The sequence below is a fragment of the Scatophagus argus genome, chromosome 17 (genome assembly GCF_020382885.2).
Source record: "Scatophagus argus isolate fScaArg1 chromosome 17, fScaArg1.pri, whole genome shotgun sequence".
In the NCBI taxonomy this organism is placed as follows: Eukaryota; Metazoa; Chordata; class Actinopteri; family Scatophagidae; genus Scatophagus; species Scatophagus argus.
Window position 1 is genome coordinate 21,551,341 of NC_058509.1, and position 25,033 is coordinate 21,576,373.

The following is a 25,033-nucleotide window of genomic DNA, read 5'->3' on the forward strand; positions in this document are numbered from 1 at the left end:
CTTTGTCATATATTGTCTTATAATAGCATTTACACTTAGCAGCCTAATTTTGTTTCATGTTAAATACACTATATCTTACCAATGTTATGCTGCAACAATGAAAAGATTCACTTTTCATTAGAGTGGTGACTGTGGAGGATAGATAAAGGTGTGGTCATGCGCATAAGTTGAGGGGCTTAGAAGTGGGAGTGTCTCCTCCTCAGCCACATAAAGTCTCTCTATCAGAGTTGTGTTTCCACCAGTTTGCCAGGCTTTCAGGTCATCTGTTCTGGACCCATCTTTCTTCCCCTTTCTTTTCATTGTACGTGACTGCAAAAGCCCATTAAACCTCTGCCAAAATGGAGGCCATCAAAAAGAAAATGCTTATGCTGAAGTTGGACAAGGAAAATGCACTAGACCAGGCTGAACAAGCTGAAGCAGACAAGAAAGCAGCTGAAGACAGAAGCAAACAGGTGGGTGATGAACATAGATATAAGTCACATATCAAGTGTTTCATCAAATAGATATTTCAGTGAGACTGGCTGTTTCTTTGACTGTCTCATGAGGCAGCATTCTGTGGTCTCAAATCCAGCTGATATGGATGTTGCCATATCATTTTTGGACAGAATCATAAAACTATTTTACATCATGTCTTTGAATAAAGACAATCTGATCAGTCTTACAAAGAGCTTTGCGTAGGCCTAAAACTGAGACCTATTCTGGCTTGAATCTGCATCTGCAAGAGCCAACCCAACATAAAAAAAACTGAATCTAACTAGTACCACCAATCTTATCAATGTGCTAAACATGACGAGCAAAAACTGGCACAGAAAGAAATAATACAATTTGAAATAATTCTTGTGGAGTTCAGGACTCTGGGTACAGCCTCTGAATCTAAATTATTCAGTAACTTATGGATATGAAACCAAAACACTGACAATGTGTGACAACACATGTTTGAGTGTATTGTGTTTTGTGAATATGGTAGAATAGAATAGAATGTCATTATTGTCATTGCACAGCTGTAAAACAAAATTTTAATGCAACTCCTTTCAGCAGTAGAAAAGATAAAGGTAAAGACAACAACAACAACACTCTTATATCACACAAAAAATAAATAAGTGGTAAATAGATAAATATCCATCCATCCATTTTCTATAGCGCTTAGTCGTCAGGGTCGCGGGGGAGCTGGAGCCTATCCCAGCCAACTAGGGGCGAGAGACGGGGTTCACCCTGGACTGGTCGCCAGTCAATCGCAGGGCCAACACACAAAGACAGACAACCACTCACGCACACACTCAGACCTAAGGGCAATGTCGAGCAGCCAATTAACCTAAATAGATAAATATACACAGTATAAACTAGATATTGCACATTTAGTGTGTTACACAATTCCAGCAGAATAAAAATATTACACTAAGCCATAGATACAGATATTGCATGGTTCTAGAGAGAGTTCAGTTCTTTTACGGCACATGCGTAAAAACTGTTCAGGAGTCTGGAAGTGAAGGTTCTAATAGACCTATAGCATCACCCAGAAGGAAGCAGATTGAACAGTTGGTTACCTGGGTGGGATGAGTCCTTGTTGTGTGTTTAAGATGTCCTGTGCTGATTTAACAACTCTCTGTAACGCCTTTCTGTCAGCTGCAGTGCAGCCAATAAACCAGAACAAGATGTCAGGAGATACTTTCAATAGAACATCTGTAAAAGGACAGCAGCAGCTGCTGGGACAGGTTCACTCTCCTCAGTGACCTTAGGAAGTAGAGCTGCTGTGCCTTTTTCACAAGAGAGGTGGTGTTAACAGTCACCCATGTAATAGTGGGGGAAAAGTCTAAACTTTAACTTTGTGAATAAGGGGCCCTTAAATTGCAAAATGAATAGAAAGCAGATGAACTGGCTCCTGTACAAGCTAGCTTTGTTTTCAATTGCATCTGTTGCATAATGTATAATACACGATTTGTTTGTAAGCTCTCTCCATGAAGTTGAAACATGAATATTCTATACTCATACTCATAATTAGCATCCACGCCATTAGTAGCCGGTAGAATATTAGCACTTAACTATTTCAACAATGATAAAACAAGAAGTATATCATTTCCACTGAACAACTACAGCTCCTACATCAGTAGTCAAAGGCAAAACAACTTCTACATTGTGTAACATGATCATGTAACCAGATAAATTATTACATAAAAAACAATTAGAGCATTTATTTCAAGGCTAGTCATACACTACTTGTTGTGCCACAGTTATTATAAAAATCTGTTGATACTGTTAAATCTAGTTTGTTAAATATGGACAAAATAATCAAAGTAATTAGAATAGAATGTATATTAAAAATCCCAGTATCATATCTCAGTTTTTTGCAACAGGCAATGAAAGAAACATGTAATGTGATAATTGAACATATGATTGGCAAGACAGTGAGACTTCTGCTCTTTACATTAAATAAAGATAAAGCAAAATTAATTATTTGTTATGGTAATGTACTTTGTCTCCTAGATAGAATATTTAGGTATTACTTCACAGTAGAGTATGCAAAATTGTGAGTAGTTACCAACTAAAGAGCATGTGAAGAATGAATCAGGAACTACCTGATAATGAATTCACTGTTAATGAGAAGTCTTCATGAGAGACACTGTATTAATGAATCGTTAATAATGATTAGGTAATTAAGTTACATTAAGGAACCACAAGTAACCCTGCATCTTGGGAGCGTAAGGTTCTGGCGGTGTAATAGGGTACTATCGACTCTTTAAGATATGATGGTGCCTGGAAGTTCAGTGCTTTATTTGTGAGGAGAAGAATTTTGTACTCTATCTTGCATTTTACAGGCAGCCAGTGTATGGTGTCATATGGTATCTGAATTTCCCCTTTGGGAATCAATAAAGGATTATATTATACTACTACTCTTACATGTACTATCCTTTGGTGACTTTTCTGTTACTGATCACACCACTTTCCCCAGTTCTTGTGTTGGATATTTGGTAAGTGTTGGTGATAAATGCATTTAATTAAAGAAATAAATTAATAAATTCCTCAGTGCATGCTATATTGGCAAAGATTGTGCCATGGTGGTGCATGTGACTGAAGAACAGATTTAGCATTAAGAGAATACAATTTTCTTGTACAAACTTCACACTGAGGAATCTACTCCTTTATTTTACTGCATTTATCAATGATACATAAAATGTAGAAAAAATTCCCTTCATGTACAATTCTGGTTGTGGGTACTCCATATATACTGCTGGCCTTTCCTTTTACTTTTCTCTATTTAACTGCACTTGTTTCAGTCATTGTGCTGCTGTAACACCTGAAGTTGGGATCAAGAAAGGTTTTTCATATCTTACAATAGTAAGCGGCAGGTCGTTCCAGGCAGTACCTTTGGGCAAAGGAACACCGGTGCAGCACAGCAGTTCTTGCTAAAATGTCTATGTATTCTGTGGGCATCAGTGTGCTTCACATTAGCTGCTCATCAAATTGTCAGTCAGCATCTGAAACCCCCTCACCCATGCCTTTCCAATGTTAGAATTAAGAAGGACTCGATATATATCGAGATAACCAAGACCAATGAGCTGATGTACACCACAGCAACAGTAATCCTTGAGATGCTTGTCTACAAGGTTAGCACAATAACAAGGAGCAAGGAGCAAGGAGCACTATCCCCCGTCAGGAGAGAAGTCATTTGGCTCTCAGAACTACAGAGCTGTGATGAAGAAATTTCTCCCAATGAAGTCTACACCTGAGGCACTGGAGACTGTTAAACAAAGACTCACAGCTCTGGTTGCCCATCTGAAGAGATACACACAAGAAGCAGAAGCCGGGAGAATAAACAGGATGCTCTCTCTCTCTCTCTCTCTGGCAGGGCTATAACATGAGAACAGATCCAGTCAGGGATGAGAGTGAACAGTACCGGAAGAACATTTGGGAGAAGGAGGCATCGCATAACATCGGTGCACAATGGCGGTTGCTGTTCTACATAGGCCTGAACCCCCTCAGCCAGATCATCACAAAGAGTGGTTATGGATACCAAAGGATGAAGGGGACTGAGCTACCAGACGGCAAAATTACAGATGTTCAGGACAGTTACAAGTACCTTGGGATCCTGCAGGAAAATGGAAACCAGGCCATAAGGAAGTCATCTGGAGTCAAATACCTACACAGAGTGAGGCAGGTCCTGAGAAGTTAGTTGAATGGTAAGAACAAGGTCCAGGCCATCAACACATATGCCCTACCCTATGATACGGTGGCACAATAAGTTGGCCAAAGGAGGAGATAGAGGCCATTGATATCAAGACAAGGAAGTTCCTTATGATGCACCCCAAGTCCAGCACACTGAGACTGTACACTAAGTGGAATGTGGGAGGCCAAACACTAGTAAGTGTCAGAGCCACTGTCCAGGATGAAACAATAAAGATCCAGGAATACATCAGGAAGATGGCTCTCAGAGATGAACTGCTGTGAAAGTGAATACCTTAGGCAGCAGAAAGCTGGAAATGATGAATAGGAAGAGGACTAACCATCATGGAGGGACAAACCCTTGCATGGCATGTACCACTGACAGATACAGAAGTGACAGAAGTGGCTGATATCAAGAAATCCTACCAATGGCAAGAAAAGCCTTGATTGGACAGCACAGAAGCACTAATCACGTCAGCACAAGAACACACACTCAGGACAAGATCAATAGAGGCTAGCGTCTACCACACCAGACAGGACCCCAGGTGCAGGTTGTGCAAAGAGGCCCCTGAGATAATTTAGCAGATTGCAGCAGGGTACAGACTGAAGGCAGGAACAGTGTACATGGAACACCATAACAAAGTGGCTGGCAGAGTATACAGGAACATCTGCACTGAGTATGGGCTTGAAGTCCGAAGTCCGAAGTCCCAATGGAAGACATTTCGCAAGATGGTCGAGAACAACGAGGCTAAGATCCTGTGGGACTCCCAGATCCAGACTGGCGATCCAGACCGGCAAAATGATGATGGCAAACCAGCTGGACATTGTGGTGGTCGACAAACAATGCTCGAAAAAGACCAGGAGCTGAAAGGGGAGCTAAAAAAGATGCCGTGAGTAAAAGCAACAGTGGTGCCAGTGATAATCGGGGCACTGGCGGCTGTGCCCCCAGTCTGGAAGAGTGGTTCCAGTGGATTCCAGTTACAACATTGTGAACTCTGTCCAGAAGAGCGCAGTCCTAGGAACAGCTAAGACACTGCACAGAATCCTCAAACCCCCAGGCCTCAGAAAGAGGACTAGACCTTGAGGAAGACACACACACCACCCCAAAGGGGTGAGAGAGGGATTATTCGTACACACACACATTTATATATATATATATATATATACACATATATATATATATTGCCTAAGTGAAAGGCAGTTTAAAAAGATTCACAATTTTGTCTGTCTCAAATAATAGATGTCAATACTGTCCTTTAAAAGATCCCTTCTGAATGTGTTTTCAATGTCCAAAATTCACTGTTTTTGCAAAAGCGTATTCAGAAGTTTAACGGAAGTTAACATGAGGCTATAGCAGCATGATTTAATAAATCCATTGGATAATTTCCAAAGATGAAGTCTTCTTATTGCTAAATGTACTCTTTGCACAGGATGAATGGATTCTGTCTGTTTTGTTCCAAATTTTTGCCACTGTGTCAGGAATCTTCTGAAAGCCAATATAAACTCAAGGATTAATGATGATGATTACATCATATAAACATTGCTTCAATGTACATTCGGACATAAGTATTGTTTAAAAACTGACACACAGAAACAAATCTGATGAATACATTTTGAGTGTGACATGCAAAACTGGTAATTCTGTGTTTGACCTGCCACATCAGCATGAAGATGAACTACTGCAAATGCAAAAGAAGCTGAAGGGGACAGAGGACGAGCTTGACAAATACTCTGAGGCCCTGAAAGATGCTCAGGAGAAGCTTGAGGTGGCTGATAAGAAGGCTGCTGACGTAAGTATTACAATTACAAAAGAGCAATACCAGCCATCTGGTCTGGACTGGTCGCCAGTCAATCACAGGGCTGACACATGAAGGCAGACAACCACACACACACTTACATCTAGGGCTAAGTTAGAGTAGTTAACCAGTTAACCTAATGTGCATGTGCATGCATTTTTGGGATTGTGGTAGGAAGCTGGAGTACCCAAAGAAAATCCATGCAAGCACAGGGAGAACATGCAAACTTGGCACAGAAAGGCCCAGCCTGGGATACAAACTTGGAACTCTTTTGCTGTGAGGCAACAGTGCTAACCACTGCACCATCGTGCTGCCCGTGCAATACTCTATTGTTAATTTTTTGGTGAATTAACATTAATTATATTACTCATATTGCCTATACTTAACTGGTTATTTTCAGATAATAAAAACAACAAAGACACAGACAACAACTGTTGGAGCACCTCTTTAGGAGATACAGCAGGTGGTTGTGCACCTTTTCTGTTTTCTTTTATTATTTCCACCTGCTTAGGTAGAAGAACAAACAAATCTCCAGATATCACAGATTCTGTGCCTTCCCATCCTGGCATATAGTATGAGCCTTGAACTGAGGTGCTAAGAAAAGTTCTAATCCTGCCAGTGCAAACCAATCCTGTTTGATTCCCGGCTTCTCCCTTGCATTCCATTCTTATCATGCCCTGCACAGACCCCTCACAGCTGTCGGGGGATTCCAAGCCATATTTTGGCCATGATGTCAGTCATTCAGCCTTGACTGTGAGCTAAACAATCCAAGTCCTTTTTAGGTACATCATCCATTCCTCCCCGGTCACAGTATGTGACCGTGCTTAGTCTCTCTCCTTTTCCTCTTTCCCCTAGTCTCTTTCCTATTGGTGATTTTTCCTATATAATACTTTTTAGTATTTAGTAAACAACTAAATCCTTCCTATACAACTCAATAAGTACAGTCACTTTTTGTCATTTGTTATCCACAAATTAAGCATTTATATTTTGCACACTTCTTAGAAGCTAGTATAACACATACACAATCAACCTAAGAAAAAAGAACAAACATTCCAATCAGCATTCCTCTGGCTGTTTTCATTCTGTATGGGGTTTGAGCAGACAGGTAGAATGTATGGATGACAGAGAGATCAAGTGGAATATGTCATATGTCATAACTAGGGCACCCATTTAAATACAAAATCAAGTGCAAACAAAAAATCAAGTTGCTATGGTAACATTAATGTAAGGCAGTTGCATTTCAGCAAACAGTCTCAGCTTTAATTTTTCCACACATTACTTTTCAGATAGTTTGTGTCATGATATTCTGTACAGCACAGCTCAATAGTTTCTTCTGTTTTGTGTTAACAAAGAGAACAGCGAGCGTAGCTCACCTGAACGACAACAGGGCATCAATAGACCAGAACAACAGCAGATTTTAAGAACATTTCTGCTGGAGTCCTTAGCATGACCTTTCTCTGACCTTCACTTCACTTCTTTTTCATAAATTTTCTCTTGTTTTCTAGTAACAAAATTATTGTGCCTCATAATTACTCAACAGACTCTGTCAAACAAGATCTGCTGGTCCTCAGTGTGCTGGTCCGATATCGGCAACCGCCATCAGATATACTTACTCAAAGACAACACATTTTCTTTCACCTTCTATTCAGAGTAAATGCCTGATTGATGTTAATATTCAATATTGATATTCAAAAAAGTAAAATCAGGAAAAACCATTTTGCTCTATAGGAAGACTTGTACAGCTGTAGGCAGTTCTCTGGTTTGTCTCGGTCTTTATCATATTTATTTGTGCTCAGGCTGAAGCAGAAGTGGCTTCCCTAAACAGACGTATCCAGCTAGTGGAGGAGGAGTTGGACCGTGCTCAGGAGAGACTGGCAACGGCTCTGCAAAAGTTAGAGGAGGCAGAGAAGGCTGCTGATGAGAGCGAGAGGTGATTCTTGGTGTGATTTAATAATTATTAACGACTTTGCGCACGTATGCACAATGCAATAAGGATGTTTACCTTAAGGAAGGCTCACATTATCACCATAGTTCTCTCCTTTGGCCACAGTCATTTTGAAGTTGTTGAAAAAGTAAATTCAAAAAATAACTTAATGGCAGGCTAAAGATAAAGGTTCTTCTGTCTATTCTGGTTGAAAGTCACTTGCTTAACTATGCTCTATGCTATGATCAGTTGGGCAGGTGAATTGGTGGGAGGAAAACTCTGTCAAACCAGCCCAGCAAACAGGGACAAACCAAAGCACAGGGAACAAAGGCAAAACACAGACTAACCCTGACAGTATCATTCAGTCATTCATCTAAGATCCAGTGGAGTTTGGTGCACAAATCACTTATCTGTGACAACTTCTTGAGTTTGAATTGCAACACATCAGACTTGTGTGCCTACAGTCTGTACCTTTGCTACTGGTACATTTTATTTAATCCAAGATCAGCAACCATATTTAACAGCATACATTATATATATAGTAAATATTCATAGCTTATACATCATAAGAATACATCTCAACAACACATTCATTAAATAGAGTACACAAAAGCAAATATAATCAGATGTACTTGTGTGCTAATGATGGGGTGGTAATATAGTATTAAGAGTAAATGGTAATATGCTGCAACTTAAATCAATTTCACTTTTGTCATTGAAAACAATGACAAAAGTATTTAGTATTCATTGTCAGCCTTTGTTTCATGATGAAAATAAGTGATCAACGAAAATTAGAACTATGACAAAATGTATAATATAACACATCACACCTAGCTCCATATTCATAAAACAGTGTATCATGTTGGGAAGTTGATTTAGCTGCTTGACCTGTTGTGCTTCAGTAACATTATGGCTATGACCAGCATGCAAACATTCTTGAAAGGTATGTAAATGTAACTTTATCAAGTCCTATAAATGACATGTTAACATTCCTTACAGTCACTATCTCTCAGGTTTTTTAATGGAGGGAGTAAGTTTCAGGGTTAATGATGATCAGTCATTTAAATCTTCCTCTTTTTTAAATTATGTAAAAATTGAAGTGTTTATTAAAGCACACAGTATGTAATTTCAGCTGCTAGGATCCCAGTCAAAAAAATAAAAACAGAAAACGTAGTTTGAAGATGTGGTGCAGCTGAGAGTTGTGTTTATTGTTAAATGACCACTCTAGCTGAATGATGAAAATCTAAAGATAACTCAGGCAGAAATGTTCACAGATGAGGTAAAGTTTTATTCAAGTGATGTTTCGTTAGTGACTTCCTTCATCACTGTCTGTTCAAGTTGAAATACACTGTTAATTTGAACAAACCTAAGGATTTCTTTGGGTTTAAAAACTGTTAGAAACAATAAGGATAATGCCATAACAGAGGTTTAGTTTTATGTTTCTCTTTTATGCAAATATGACACAGGAAAATATGACACAGTAGCCTCAGATGAAGCCAGAAGCCAGAAGAGTTTTTCTGACAACTTATCAACCTCTGTCTCTTGCTCAGTAGTTTTCAGGGCATTCAGCAGGCCAACCTTAAAGGACATACTGACAGATTCACTCTGTCACAAGGCAGGATTTATAAGCAAAGTGTGGCTACTGGGTTTTCTTACACTCTGGGATGTTTTTCTGCCTCTTGGGCCACCCCAAACAAACTGATCTAATGACCCACACTTGCATGGACTTTTCACTGCACCTGTCCTTGTAGGCTATATTGCCTTTTAATATTATGTTAACAGCACAAGTTTCCAGGTCATTTCTTTATTGTCCTTGAGCTTTAGAATGTGTCTAACAATACATCCTGACTGTTCCTATTGATTTGTGTGGAGATTATATCAATTACGAAATAATCAGTAATGTTAAGCTACTATGTCATGTTTAAATGTGCACAACGTCTGCTGCTGCTGCTTGTATTTAATATTTTCAATGAATGTGAGGTTAAGTTTTATGATAGGTTTCGTCCAATCCGCACATTAACTGTAGTGCCTGCAGAGATAATTATCACTATCACCATCAGTGAAGTGAAGTGATGTGGTTCCTGCTAAAAAAAAAAAAAAAAAACTAAACAAGAATTCATTTTCTTCTCAGCTCTTAATATTACTACACACCAACCAGCCATAACTTTATTACTAATATTGAGGAGACCCCCTGGAAACGGGATCTCAAAAACAGCCCCTGACCCACTGTGGACTCCACTAGATTTCTGAATGCATGTTGTGGTATCTTGCACCACGTCTCTTGCATCAGTAGCAGATCCTTTAAGTTCTGTAAGTTGCAAGGAGAGGCCTCCATGGATTGGAATTGTTTTTCCAGTAAATCCCACAGATGTTTGATTGGACTGAAATCTGGAGAATTTGGGGGCCAAGTCAACACATGAACTTCTTGTTGTATTCCTCAAACCATTTTGGCTGCGTGGCACAGGACATTATCCTTTTGAAAGAGGCCAAAGCCATCAGGGAATATATGTGGTACATGTCAAAGTAACATCCATCTGAATGGTAGGACACAATGTTTGCTAGCAGAACATTTCCTGATCACACTGCCAGCTTGTCGTCATCCCATAGCGAATGGTGAATAACACACACACACCCAGCCATCCACACAATGGAAAAGAAAATGTGATTGATCAGACCAGGACACCATCTTCCATTGCTCCATGGTCCAGTTCTGATACTCATGTGTCCATTGTAGTCTGCAGATATGCAGCCCCATACACAACAGACTGCAATGCACTGTGTGTTCTGACACTTTTCTGTGGGAACCGGCATTAACTTTTTCAGCAAACAATCCACAAGAGCTGCAGCAGTTCAATCACAAATTGGCCCTTGTCAAAGTCACTCAAATCCTTATGCTTGCCCATTTTTCTGCTTCCAACACATCAACTTCAATGACAAAGTGTTCACTTGGTACCTAATATATCTCATGCACTGCCAGGTGCCATTGCAATGAGATTGTCAATGTTATTCACTTCACTTGTCAGTGGTCATAATGTCATGGCCCAGTGAGAAGGCTCAAGTGATATAATCCCTGGGGGCCCAATCACAGCCTGTCATGGTCATGTTTACACTTGACAGGTTCAAGAATCAAGAGTCAAGAGGTTGTTTTATTGTTATTTTAGCTGTTTACGGTAACAGTGAACAGTGAAACGAGACAGCGTTCCTACAGAGTCCAGAGACCTATAATAAATGTAAAGTGCAAACAACTGAAGACTATACATAATGCACAGGACTATACAAGACTATATATACAGCACAAAGACTATACATAGTGCAAAAAAAAGAAAGAAAAAGGGAAAACAAAAACAAAGAGCAGCACCGACCAGAACATGGTCCTGTTATGGAATGTTTGAGACAGCCATAAAGTGTAGGGAGGGACCGTATTGTAAGCAGTGTCAACAGTATAAAGTGCAGGTAGAACAGTTATTGTGAACACTATGAAGTATAAGGTGACAATGTGCATGTTGTGTTGTGTAGTGAACTTAGTCCAGCCCCTGAGAATTGAGAGGTCTTATGGCTTGGGGGGAAGAATGCTTCTGTACCTTTTCCCAGACAGCAGAAGAGAGAACAATTAGTTTAAAAGGGCTGCGGCTTTACTCTGCGTTGCTGTCTGGAGAGTTGAAAAGGCAATTCAATTTCAATTTAAAAATAAAAATGGGTAACATATATTGTTATTAAACCTTTTACATGTGGATTACTTAAGACAGCTATTGAAATGCATCAAAGCTAAATACAATTAAATACAAAGAATAGATTTTTGTCTTGAATTATGGTAAGATATTTGTTATGTCGTTTCTTAACAAGTAGCTAAAAAATTGACTATTTTATCAGTAAATTACCAGTAAGTCTGGCCTGTAAATTACTTAGAATATTTGTACTATGCAAGAAATAAGTAACGGTTTGTGTGTGCAGAGGTATGAAGGTGATTGAGAACAGGGCTCTAAAGGATGAAGAGAAGATGGAGCTTCAAGAGATTCAACTGAAGGAGGCAAAACACATTGCAGAGGAGGCTGACCGCAAATACGAGGAGGTGAGTTTTCTATTGTAAGCCTCTGGAATCCACCATGTCATACTGTCTCCAGGAGGTCACTGAGCATTCCTGATGATGCAGCTTCTTCAGAAAGCAAAAATTAAAGATCTAAAAGGAGCTTCTTACTTTGTGTACTGTTGCAGTGTTTTTTCTTATACAACAGCAGTATAGACAATAAACAACATTACGTCCTATGACAAGGAGTTGATTGTGTTTTATGTTTATGCGTGAATATCTGAGGCTATAATATATTGCATATATTGATATATGTATACAATCCATTTGTTCAGGTTGCCCGTAAGCTGGTGATTGTAGAAGGGGAGCTGGAGCGTACAGAAGAGAGGGCAGAATTGGCTGAGGCGTGAGTACCCCGCCACCATGGTCAATTACAATTTACACTTGTCACCACTTTTCCACACCACAGTTTTCTCCAAACAAATCTTGTGTTTTTATTCCCACCCACTTATTTCTTCTTTCTCTGACAAGTAAATGTGCGGAACTGGAGGAGGAACTTAAGAATGTCACCAATAACTTGAAGTCTCTGGAAGCCCAGGCTGAAAAGGTAGATCTAAGCTACAAGTATTCAAACCAGCATGGCAGAGCAAGCTTGTTATTCTGAATATTGCCGGGGTGACAAATTAAAAGGAAAAGAAATTAGTGAAGAAACGCCTGGTAGGGAGGGGGGGGGGGAGAGACAGGGAGATGGAGAGAGACAGGAGAGGGAGAGACGAGAGACAGGGAGAACAGAGAAAACAGTGCAGAACAGGAACAGCAGGATCCAGGCAGGGCCATAGAGGCCTCAGGATCCAGCAGCGGTACCAGGCCTCAGGAGGGCGGGGTAGGAGATTCTGGATCCTGACAAAAGACAGTTACCGTAATGCAGCCTAGAGATAACAAAAGCATGGATGAGCTTCTCAGCAGCATCTAAGGAAAGAACATGCCTGATTTTTGCAATGTTATGAAGGTGGAAGTACGCAGTCCTTGAGATTTGTTTTATGTGACATGTGAAAGACATGTCAGAATCAGACCTGATTATCTGTTGCAGTCTGTTCTTGTCCTGTTTGGTGGCCGATCCAAACCAGACAGTAATCGAAGTGCAGAAAACAGACTGGATGATGGAGGTGAAGATGGTCAGCAGCTCCTGAGGCAGGCTGAACTTCTTCAGCTGTCGTAGAAAGTACAACCTCTGCTGGGCCTTTTTCCTGATGAGGTCTATGTGGGACTTCCACTTGAGATCCCGGGCAATTGTGGTTCCCAGGAACTTAAAAGAGTCCACAGTAGACAATGTCCTGTTGAAAATGGTGAGGGGGGGTAAGGTGGGTGGGTTCTTTCTAAAGTCCAGTGTCATCTCCACAGTCTTGAGCGGGTTTAGCTCCAGGTTATTCAGACCACACCAGAGGACCAGCTGGTTGACTTCATGTCTGTAGGCAGCCCCATCACCGTCCCTGATGAGGCCAACTACTTTTGTGTCGTCCGCAAACTTAAGTAGTTTAACGGACGGATCCCCTGAGGAGCAGTCATTCCTGTATAGGGAGAAGAGCAGCGGAGAAAAAACACACCCCTGGGGCATGCTGGTACTGATGGGCCTGGTGCTGGAGGTGATGTTCCCCAGCCTCACCTGCTGCCTCCTGTCAGTGAGGAAGTTGTAGATCCACTGAGAGGTGGAGGCTGGCACTGTGAGCTGTGAGGGTTTCTGGAATGATGGTGTTGAACACAAAGCTGAAGTCCACAAACAGGATCCTAGCGTACATCTTTGGGGTGTCAAGGTGATGGAAGATGAAGTGCAGTCCCATGTTGACTGCATCATCCACCGACCGGTTTGCCCGGTAGGCAAACTGCAGGGGGTTCAGCACCAGCCTCTCGAAGGATTTCATGAGCACGGACGTCAGGGCGATGGGTCTGTAGTCATTCAACCCCGTGATGGTGGGGACCGGGGTGATGGTGGAACGTTTGAAGCAGGAGGGTACTTCACACAGCTCCAGAGATCTGTTGAAGATCTGGGTGAAGATGGGTGCCAGCTGGTCAGTGCAGGTTCTCAGACAGGAGGTGGACACTCCATCGGGTCCTGGAGCCTTCCTGGTTTTCTGCCTCTGGAAGAGCCGATGCACCTCCTCCACATTGACCTTCAGTGCTGGTGGGAGGTCTGAATTGAGGGGGGTAGGGGGTGGTGTCAGGTATGACACAGAGGTTGAGGCTCAGAGGCTTCTCTGCCAGTACCTTGTTACCCACAGGGTGGGGGGATGGGCTCCTGTAATTGGTGATGTCTCTCAGGCCCTTCCACACTGAGGCAAGGTCGTTGGCTGAAAACTTGTTTTTCAGCATCTCACAGTAGCACCTCTTTGCAGCTCTGATCTCTCTCGTCAGTGTGTTCCTGGTCTGTTTGTACAGGGCCCTGTCCCCACTTCTATGGGCCTCCTCCTTGGCCTGGCGCAGCTTTCTGAGTTTATTGGTGAACCATGGTTTATTGTTGTCGTATGTGTGGAAGGTTTTGGTCTGCACACACAAGTCCTCACAAAAACTGATGCAGGATGTCACAGTGTCAGTCAGTTCGTCCAGATAAGATAAGATAAGACCTTTATTGATCCCGCAGGAAATTGTTGTTCCACAGGAAATTGTTGAATTGTTGTAGGTGGCTGCAGCAGACACTCCAGTCTGTGCAGTCAAAGCAGGCCTGCTGTAACTCCAGCTTTGACTCAGCTGTCCTTCTCTTAACTTTTCATCTTGGGATGAGATAGACCATGCAGTGGTCACAGAGTCCCAAAGCAGCACAGGAAACAGAGCGATAGGAGTCCTTTAAAACATTATAACAGTGGTCCAGTGTGTTAGCATCTCTGGTGGGACACTTTATCTGTTGTCTGTATTTTGGGAGTTCTTGGCTGAGGTTTGCTCTGTTAAAATCCCCAAGAATGATGAGCAGGGAGTCTGGATGTTTTGCCTCCATGTCTGATACCTGGTCAGCTAGGTGTTGTAACGCTTCCGTTACACATGCCTGAGGTGGAATGTAAACACTGACCAGGATGAACGAGGAGAATTCCTGCGTTGAATAAAACGGTTTACAGTTTATGAATAGAGACTCAAGATGAGGACTGCATGATTTCCTTAACACTGTGACATCTTTACACCAACCTTCGTTGACAAAAAAGCACTTTCCACCTCCCCTCGTCTTTCCAGAGAGCTCCGTGATGCGGTCTGCTCGGAAAAGCCTGAAGCCCGGAAGCTGGAGAGAAGCGTCCTAATCAAAGCTAACACCCAGGTTCTTTACAATGGTGCTAGAGGCAGGAGCTACTCCATTATGAAAAGTTGTATCATTAGCTAAAGATTGTCTAAGATGTTTTGGTCCAACTAGTAGAAACTCAGTTTTGTCTGAGTTCAATAGAAGAAAGTTGTGGGTCATCCAGGACTTAATATCTGCAACACAGGATTGCAGTTGTTAGCTGATTGCTTTCATTGATATTGGCTTCTTTGATAAATACAATTGGTTGTCGTCAGCATAACAGTGAAAATTTATAGAGTGCTTTCTGATCACATTGCCTAGTGGGAGCATATAGATTAGGGGTCACCAACACGGTGCCCGCAGGCACCAGGTCGCCCCAAGAACCACATGAGTCACCCGCAGGCCTGTTCTAAAAATAGCACAACTCACTAGTGAGCTGCGTCTAAAATTTAATTTTATTCTGTTGCTATTCTTTTTTAATCACACTTGCATTTATATAGATTTTAAAATGACAGTATCTTAATCATATGTTAATTATACATTTTTTTTAAATTTAAGTTTAGGTGAAATTTGACCTACTCTAGTCCAAAGGTCAGTATTGCACTTGCGACAAAACCAGTGGTCGTGGAGAGTAAGCTAGCGGGCGCAGCAAAGATGTCTTTCTCCAAAATTTCTGAAATGAAGACCAGGTTGGAGATAGACCTATAGTTTGCTAAAACCCCTGGATCAAGACTGGGCTTTTTTAGTTTTATTAATATTGAGATACCTTACTTTAATGTACATATACTATAAGGACATACAAATAAGCGACATGAAGCAAGTGTGGACATTGGTATGGTGGATGGATGTAGTATACTAACCGACCTAACCAAAATAACATTCTTGACAGAGAGAATTTCCCCTCTGATTCAGATTGAAATTCTGATTCTGATTCTGATTCATGCTGGAGTGGTGTTTATCAATGTTTGCTTTTTTGTTTTAAAACCATGACCATGGTGACTCCTTTACTCTAACCATACCATACCTGTCTTGCACAGATATTGTGGAAATTAATATTTTTGAAAATGTAGAAATGTAGAAATGTGAATGTGCGTTTACTTACTTCTGGCTTTAAGGAGCTGACATGGAGTAACATGTTGAATTGCTTTCACACAGATTTGCATCTAATAATGTTTTATTTCCACCACAGTACTCTCAAAAGGAGGACAAGTATGAGGAAGAGATCAAGATCCTGACTGACAAGCTGAAAGAGGTGAGAAAGAAGGAATGATGACCTTAACATATTGTAAAATCTCAAATTACACTATATAGACAAAAGTATCCAGATACATCTCTTTGTGGGGCTGTTTTTCAGGGGTTGGGCTAGACCCCTAACTTCCAACAAAAGGAAGTCTTAATGCTTCAGCAGAACAAGACATTTTAGACAATGCTATGCTTCCAATATTGTAGCAACAGTTTGGGGATGGCCCTTTTCTATTGCAGCATGACTGACTCAGTGCACAAAGCAAGGTCCATAAAGATACGGTTGGATGAATTTGGATTGGAAGGACTTGACTGGCCCACACAGAGCCCTGACATCGACCCTATCAAACATTTTTGGGATGAACTGGAACAAAGATTGTGAGCCAGTCCTTTTCGTCCAACATCAGTGTCTGTCCTCACTCTTACTCTACTCCATGAATGAGCAAAAATTCCCCCAGAAACACACCGAAATTTTGTTGAAAGCCTCCCCAGAAGAGTGGAAGTTGTTTTAACTGCAACACTGTCTATGTATTTAGAATACAATGTTATTAAAGTTGATGTAATGGTCATATAACCTAATACTTTTGTCTATGTACTGCATATCATATTTTCTACAACAAAATCTATTATTAAGCCTACAAGATTTTGGTAAAGTGTTGAGACACAAAAGGTTCCGGTACACCTGCAAATTCTGTTCATTATAATCTTATGGCCTGTTATCTGATAGAAGTTGACATGTACTTTGTTATCTCAGGCTGAGACCCGAGCTGAGTTTGCTGAGAGATCTGTTGCCAAGTTGGAGAAAACCATTGATGATCTGGAAGGTACACTAATTACTGATTATACTTTCTCACAATGCTCTGAAGTGCACCTTTTAAATACATCTTAAATTCATTTCTTGTCCTACCAGTACTCAAAACACAAAATTTGCTTTCTTTGATGCAGGCTTTTTATTATTGATTTGTCACAGCACAACTCAAGTACATTGGATATTTGTTTCAATATGTTTTATTTTGTTTCATTTTGTTTGATTGTCATCCGCTTATCCATATCTGGGTCACAGGGACAGCAGTCCCAGCAAGGAAGCCCAGACCCTCTTCTCCACAGCCATTTCCACCAGCTTGTCTGAGAGGATACAGAGTCCACTTCCTCTCCCACAACATGGCTGACCTTCTTGATGATTCTGTTGAATCTGTTAGTGTCCCTCAACCTTAGACAGCTGCCCCAGCAGGCAACAGCATACATGATGGCATTGGACACCACAGACTCGTAGAATATCCTCAGCATCATCCTGCAGATGTTGAAGGACCTCTGGCCCTTTCTGTACACTGTGTCCACATTCTTTTCCCCCATCCAGTTTATGGTCCAAGTACACCCCTAAGTACATGTACTATTCCACCACCTCCACAGTGACTGCTTTGATGTTGGTAGGGGTCACCAGAGCCTTAGTCCTCGTCAGGTCCACTACCAGTTCCTTGGTTTTTGTCACATTGCGCTGCTGGTGGTTTCTCCTGCTCCAAGTGACAAAGTTGTCCACTACAGTCCTGTACTCTCTCTCATCACCATCATTAATACACCTGACCACTGCAGAGTCATCAGAAAACTTCTGAAGATGGCAAGTCTCTGTGCAGTGCTTGAAGTCTGTGGTGTAGATGGTGAAAAGCAAGGGAGAGAGGACAGTCCCCTGTGAAGCCCCTATCTGACATGCAGCATTTTAAGTGTACGTACTGCGGTCTACCAGTCAGATAGTCTGCAACCCAGGACACCAGTGGGGCATCCACCTGCATCGCTGTCAGCTTCTCAGCCAACAGAGCCGGCCTGATGGTGTCAAACGCACTCGAGAAATCAAAGAACATGATTCTCAAAGTGCTTGTCGGCTTGTCCAGGTGGGTGTAGACTCTGTTCAGCAGGTAGATGATGGCATCGTCCACTCCAAGGCGGACATGATATGAGAGCAGTCCAGCAAGCAGTCTGGGGACAAGGTGTGAGCGAGGCCATCCAGATGGGGGGGGGGGTTGGTCCCTCATCTGTTTAGTTGAAAGGACAAGTCTGGTGATATTTAGTATTTTTCTCTCTTTTTTTCTCCTTGTCAACGGATCCCATTTTGCAAAATCAAAATAACATTCTTGACAGGAGAAATAACGAAGACGCCAACTCGCTGATCAAAATGGACACTCTCCTGAATGGACACTCCTTTAAATAATTACCTGTATTCGGGCATCCTGGCATATGTGTTTATTTGAATGCAAAAATGAGTTATTTCACACTCACGCAGATTTTTATGGCTGAAAAAGACTTTTATGTTGATATGGAGTCACTCCAAGGCTGAACCCTGCCATCCTGCGGTGGAAGCTCATTTCAGTTGCTTGTATTCACAATCTTGTTCTTTTGGTCACTACCTACAGCTCATGACCAAAGGTGAGGGTTGGGACATAGACTGACTGGTAAATTGAGAGCTTCGCTTTTTTGCTCAGCTCTCTCTCTCTCTCTCTCAATCCACTCGTCAATCTCCTGCTCCATTTTCCCCTTGCTCATGAACAAGTTCCCAAGATATTTGAACTCCTCCACTCTGGCACCAATTCTCCTCTAACCTGGAGGGGGCAATCCACCCTTTTCTGGCTGAGAACCATGGCCTTGGATTTAAAGGTGCTGATGCTCATTCCAGTCACTTCGCACTCAGCTGCAAACCATCCCGGTGCAAGCTGGAGGTCACTGCTCGATGAAGCCAATAGGACTATATGGACAGCAAAAAGCAGAGATGGAATCCTAAGGTTATCGAAGATTGAATGTCAGTAGGATTAAGGAGATCCTTGAAGTATTTCTTCCATTGTCTATATCCTCAGTCGAGGTCAGCAGCTACTCATTCTCACTGCAAACAGTGTGAACGAAGTGCTGCTTCCCCTTCTGGAGTCACCGCAGGCTATGCCAGAATTTCATTGTAACAGATCAAATGTCTTGCTCCATGGCCTCACCGAACTCCCCCCACATCCAAGTTTTTGCTTCAGCAACTGCCAGTAGCTGTCAGCTGCTTCTGGAATTCCACAAGCCAGCTATACCCCAGGACTTCAACTTGACAGCATTCTTCAGTGTGGAACATGGCCCACTCAGATTCCACCACACAGAATGCAGGCCAACCTCTGCCTTGGTGTGAGTTGAAGACCATCCTAACAGAGTCCCCAGCCAGACGTTCCCAGCAAACCCTCACTGTTCCTTTAGATCTGCCGGGTTGATATGGTTTACTGTTTCAAGCCATTTTGTACAGGGGGGCTCAGGTTTTCTTAGACACATCATTGGACACATCAAGACCTTTCAGAAAGGCAGTTCACATCCCATGACCTGGTCAAATATACCAATACTAATCAACCTCTGTTTCAGAATAAGATTATCAACAGTATCAAAAGCTTTGAACAGGACTACAAATGGAGCTACACAACTCTGCTTCTTAACCAATATGCCAGTGATAATGTTCACTACCTTCACAGTAATAATTGCCTTTTATAAAATTCTCCTTACCTGCAAAAGCTGTCTCAATTCACCTCAAACCATTCTGACACCATTTCTTGTCTTGTCTTTACTCAGTCAAATCTAAACAGAGACATCATACACACCGTTCTACAAACAATATGCTTTGTCTTAAGAGGAGTTCTTTATAGAGAAAAGGAAAGGAAGGGCAAAACATCCCTGAGTAAAGATCAAAACATCACAATACTGCTGGCGGAAAAGTGGAGATACACCGCAGTCCTCAACACTACTGACTACCACGCAAAAAAGAAATCACTCCTCAGAGAATGCAATACCTACAAAATCTTGAAATGGTACCTGACAAGCAACTACAAAAAAAGTCATAGATTGTCTACAACAACTGGAAAAGGACAAAACCATTGACCACCCAGTCTACAACCACCTTTATCCTCAGCAGTATAAACTCAGTCACCTGCAACATCTCTAAATGCCTTGGCACCACTTTAGGTCCATGTCGAGGAACTCAGACTGTCCCCGAATGAAACCACGGTATCCTTTGATGTCACTTCACTTTTCACCTGCATACCCACAACCGAGGCAGTGGAAAAAATCAAAAAAGACTACAGCAGGATGATTCCCTACACACCAGAACTAATTTCACCCCGGACCAGATCTGCACGTTCGACCTCTGCCTTACTACCACCTATTTCAAGTAGAAGTAAAATGGAGGTTTCTACAGACAAAAGCATGGATGTGCCATTAGTTCACCAGTGTCATCAGGGTTTGAGTTCCCTGCTCTACTCCCTGTACACCCATCACTGTTCTGCTAGTCACAGTTTCGACACTATTGTCAAATTTTCAGATGACAGAGGGATGGTGGGTCTGATCTACAATGAGTCAGTCTACCTGGATGAAGTAGCAGTCCTCTTGGGTCAAGGACAACAATCTGGATCTGAATGTTTCCAAGATCAAGGAGAGGAGTGGGTATACAGCTACAAGTACGCTGGAGTACTTATCACTGAGGACTTTTCCTGGACAACCATATTAGTGAAGAAGGCTCAGCAGGACTTGCACCACCTCAGACATTTGAGGAAATTCAGCATCTCTGCAATGCTGCTGACCTTCTACACAGCTACCACACAGTCTCTGGAAGCATCACAGCCTGGTATGGTAAAAGCAGCTTCCAGGACACGAAGAACCTGAGCAGAGTGATCTGTGCATTGCTTGACCTACAGAGCATCTACATCAAGCAATGCAATGAAGGGCACAGATTATCGTCAAGGACCCTCATCACTCTAACCATAAATTGTTTCAGTGGCCCAGACTGAAAGACTGAGAAGAAACTTCTTCCTTCAAGCTATATGGGCCACAAACACTTAATTAATGTACTGCAAAGTTGATCCTACTATAAAGACTACTGACTGCTTTTGGCTTTAACCAGTTCATGCTGCTTCATAATATGTACAGACATACACTTATTGTATAGCTTACATATTTCTTTTACATAGTTTATCTACCTGTCCATTGTATAGTTTTTGTACGGTTTTTATATTTTATTTATCTCATTACTATTTTTTTACTTATCGCATGCTGACAGTGTCCTATGCTGTACTCAGTACAACTATGCATGTGACATATCATGTCATAGCATTTATCATCTTTTTTTTTCCATCTGACTTTAACTGTATGGAAACCAAAGGTTGAGCTAAATCACGATACAACAATAATTGTTTTTCAATCAAAGCATATCAATTTAAATCAAAATAGTATTTGAATTGTTAAAGATAATCGGCTGTAGTTGTGTGATTAGCTTGGTGAGCTTTAATATTCAGTCCCTTACTTTAATTTTCTATTCTATTGAACTGCAATTCATTTACATGGGTTTATGTCTTTCCTTTCACCAAAAGTCTCATTCACCATCTCATTAATAATAGTAAATGCCTCATCCTCCACAATAGTAATTTCATCCTGTCTGATCTTTTCCCCCTTTTCCTTTGCAACACACCTTTCTTTGGTCTGTGTGTGGGCATACAGATGAGCTTTATGCACAGAAACTCAAGTACAAAGCCATCAGTGAGGAACTGGACCATGCCCTCAATGACATGACCTCTATGTAAGTATATGTATGTGTAAGTATAAGCATGCTTATTGAACTTGCTAAATATTCCTTTAATTTGGATTTAAAAAATATTGTACACTGATCTCTTTGGCTGATGTAATTCCTAATATTACCAGAGGAAAAACAATCTTCATATATTCTTGATTCAACAATGACAAATTAGTTGGCACATTTGAATAAATAGTGGCGTGAAGAAGAGCAAGATCGACAAACAAAAACAGAAAATCCAAAAAGTGGTTCTGAAAAGCAGGGGGTGAAGAAGCAGAAGTCCCTTGATACAGAGGCAGTCAAATGTTTCAAAATAAAAAGCCACTCAAGAGAAGTCTCAAGTGTCTGTATGACGAAACCTGGTGAAAGCCTGCTGGAAGCCAGGGGTATGGAATAGGACCTGCTGGGGCCAAAATCCATCTGAGAACATGGAGCATTCAAACCACAAACTTTCTAAAGTTCTCAGTGACATGAGGAAATTCCACCATTATGACAAGTAATGTGTGATGGAATTATTCTCCTTTATATAAGACATGAAAACGTTCACATACACGATGTAGCCATTGCAATGACAAGAGGAAAAGCCAGGCCCCTTCTGGAATAAAAACCAATGGTCAGATCAAAAGAATGATCAAAGTGCACTTTGACTTAACATTCTGCAAATCGCATAGTCTACATATTGACCTGCCTAGAAAGGACAAACTAAAAGAGATTTTTAAGTTTGTACTTCTAAACATAATACAGCTATTAGAGGAGGAACTTGACAATGGCTAGGCATTAGATAGAGATCAAATATGGCCGTCTTCCCTTTGGTTCACTGAGAAAGAGATCTAATCAGAGGAGGTGATATTGATGATTAACAGCCTCAATGCCGTGGTCACCACAAACCTTGATGATAATTTTTAACACTTTTTAACCGTTCTTGTAATTATGTTTAACTCTTGATGCATGATAGAGTGGTTGTATTCCTATCCTCCATATGACATTAATTAGGTTTGTGGTTGCAACCTGCTGGCTGGCTCGATCCTTTCTATGTGGAGTTTGCATGTTCTCTCTTTTCAGACATTCTCTGAGTGCTGTGGTTTCCTCTGACAGTCTAAATACACGCTACAGGTTAGGTTAATTGGCAACTCTAAATTGCATAAACTTGCTCCTTGAGTATTTCAGAGTTTTTTGGGACTGCTGTACACCTGATGTAATGTAAGTGACTCATTAACATTATTCATGTCGTGAGGAGGGCCTAGGCTGAAAAAAAATATGCAGTAATAGTCTAGTCTTGAAAATGTGAGGCTTTCTTGATTGTTTTAATGGTGTGCCACCCATTTCTACTGTTGAAATGATTTGTATTTTATTTATCTTGAGCAATACATCTCTGATTGGATGCCTGTTTAGTCTGGAATGAGACTAAATTCATACAGGAACGCATGAAAATGCTTTAAATGTTCACTGATCAATTTAGGGTCTGTTGTAACACTATAATATCCTGCCTTATATTCACGCTAATGATAAATACATAAGACTTATGTAAGAGGATGATTTTCTTTTTCCAAAGTTTCATTTCAGAGTTGGAATAATTTTTATTATGAAGAAGATTTTTTTACATACACTCAGTTCACTTTTTCTCTGCATAATAGTCAAAATAAACACAGTAAGAGAAAGGGAAAATAAACAAGTTCTGCAAGTGAAGAATATTAAAAGTAAAATAAATATCTGAATATATATGATATTCATATAATATATGAGTAATAATAAAGCCAGGAATACTGATTAACCAGTGACTGAACCTTCTGGCTTTATACAACAGTCACTTGAGACACATTCACTGCACTCAGGTGATCTCCTTTTCACTAACTGCAATACTATTAACACCACTAGGCTGGACCTCTGTTGAATTAGCTCAGTCAGCTAAAGGGGGTGAATATTTACATCACTTATTGTATATTTTAATTTTTAACTAAATGACATTACTTTGAGGAAATCTGTTTTCACTCTGATACTGAAGAGTTTTTTGTACATTTTTATCAAAAAAGCCAAATTATATTGACTGATTCCATTTGTACAATATACTTTTTACAGGCACTGTATTGTAAGCAGACCACTGTTGTCTTGCTGTCAATTTTGTGTGGGTCATGTGCTGGACACAACCTGCGTATAATTGAATTGTCAGTGGCTGTTGTTAGTATTGTTTAAGGGTTAGAATTAATATTGATATAGATTCCTTATTGAGAAAAATGAAACTGGCAAATAAAAAAAAGATTTCTGATCCATTCAGTCTCTTTCTTCTTGTATTTTCAGCTAAACATCCAGAAGATCCACCATCCTGTGAGGTTGTGGTTTCAAGACTCAGCCTTTTGCAGTCACACTCAGCCTTTTACCCCCTACCTATACCCCCATCCTCCACCCTCCTCAATTCTTTCTCTAGCTTTCCTGATTCTTCAACTGCTTAACTGTTGAAATCTGTTTGTGCCTGTTGTACGTTTAAGCACTTTCTCAATGTATCTGCTGATCTTGCTCTATTTCAGTCAATCCCTAGTCATCTAAGAGTCATTCACTATGTTGTCTGATTTCACTCTTCGCTGTACTTCTGTATCAATTCTTCAGTTGTTCTGTACCAGTGTTAAAAAAGGGAGGGGAGAAATGGTTGAATTAATACATTTGTGTCTATCTGTCTGTTTATATATTATGTCATTTATATTTTGCAGTTCTCTATCATCCTGAGACGACCTCTCCTCTCTGTTACATATTTCACATGTATGGTGAATGATCCCGTTGCTTGTCAGAGCGCATACAGATTTCTTTAAGACACAGTGGTCCAGGTGGATTTACAAAACTGACCCACTTATAAAGCACCTATGCTAGTGCCTAATCACTGAACATTTGATCTCCGCCTGATTCAGGGTGTAGCGTGTGATCATCCATATTACGATGTTGGAAAGAGAAGTACGTGGGTTACAGGGTGAGTCCACTTAGGTGTTAAACAATAGTATAAGCATTTGTCTACAGCAGCCTCCCCAGATTACTGTTCCCTTCCTACTATCATTGAGTTATTGAGTCATTCCCT

The 25,033-nt window shown here is 40.9% G+C and overlaps 1 protein-coding gene across 1 annotated transcript; it reads left to right on the forward strand.

Moving 5' to 3' along the window:
• The first annotated feature begins 218 nt into the window (after positions 1–218).
• LOC124074675 (tropomyosin alpha-3 chain) lies at positions 219–24,648 on the forward strand. The gene is made up of 10 exons (XM_046417841.1): positions 219–452; positions 5,823–5,948; positions 7,751–7,884; positions 11,830–11,947; positions 12,238–12,308; positions 12,434–12,509; positions 16,351–16,413; positions 17,158–17,227; positions 21,900–21,978; positions 24,268–24,648. Exons 1-10 carry the CDS (start codon positions 339–341, stop codon positions 24,269–24,271), a joined length of 855 nt encoding a protein of 284 aa, XP_046273797.1. The 5' UTR covers positions 219–338; the 3' UTR covers positions 24,272–24,648.
• The last annotated feature ends 385 nt before the right edge of the window (positions 24,649–25,033 follow it).

Coding starts and splice junctions, on each gene's coding strand:
- LOC124074675 (XM_046417841.1), top strand. CDS start 339: ATGGAGGCCATCAAAAAGAAAATGCTTATGCTGAAGTTGGACAAGGAA. Junction 5,949..7,750: donor CTGATAAGAAGGCTGCTGAC/GTAAGTATTACA, acceptor ATTTGTGCTCAG/GCTGAAGCAGAAGTGGCTTC. Junction 12,510..16,350: donor TGGAAGCCCAGGCTGAAAAG/GTAGATCTAAGC, acceptor TTTCCACCACAG/TACTCTCAAAAGGAGGACAA.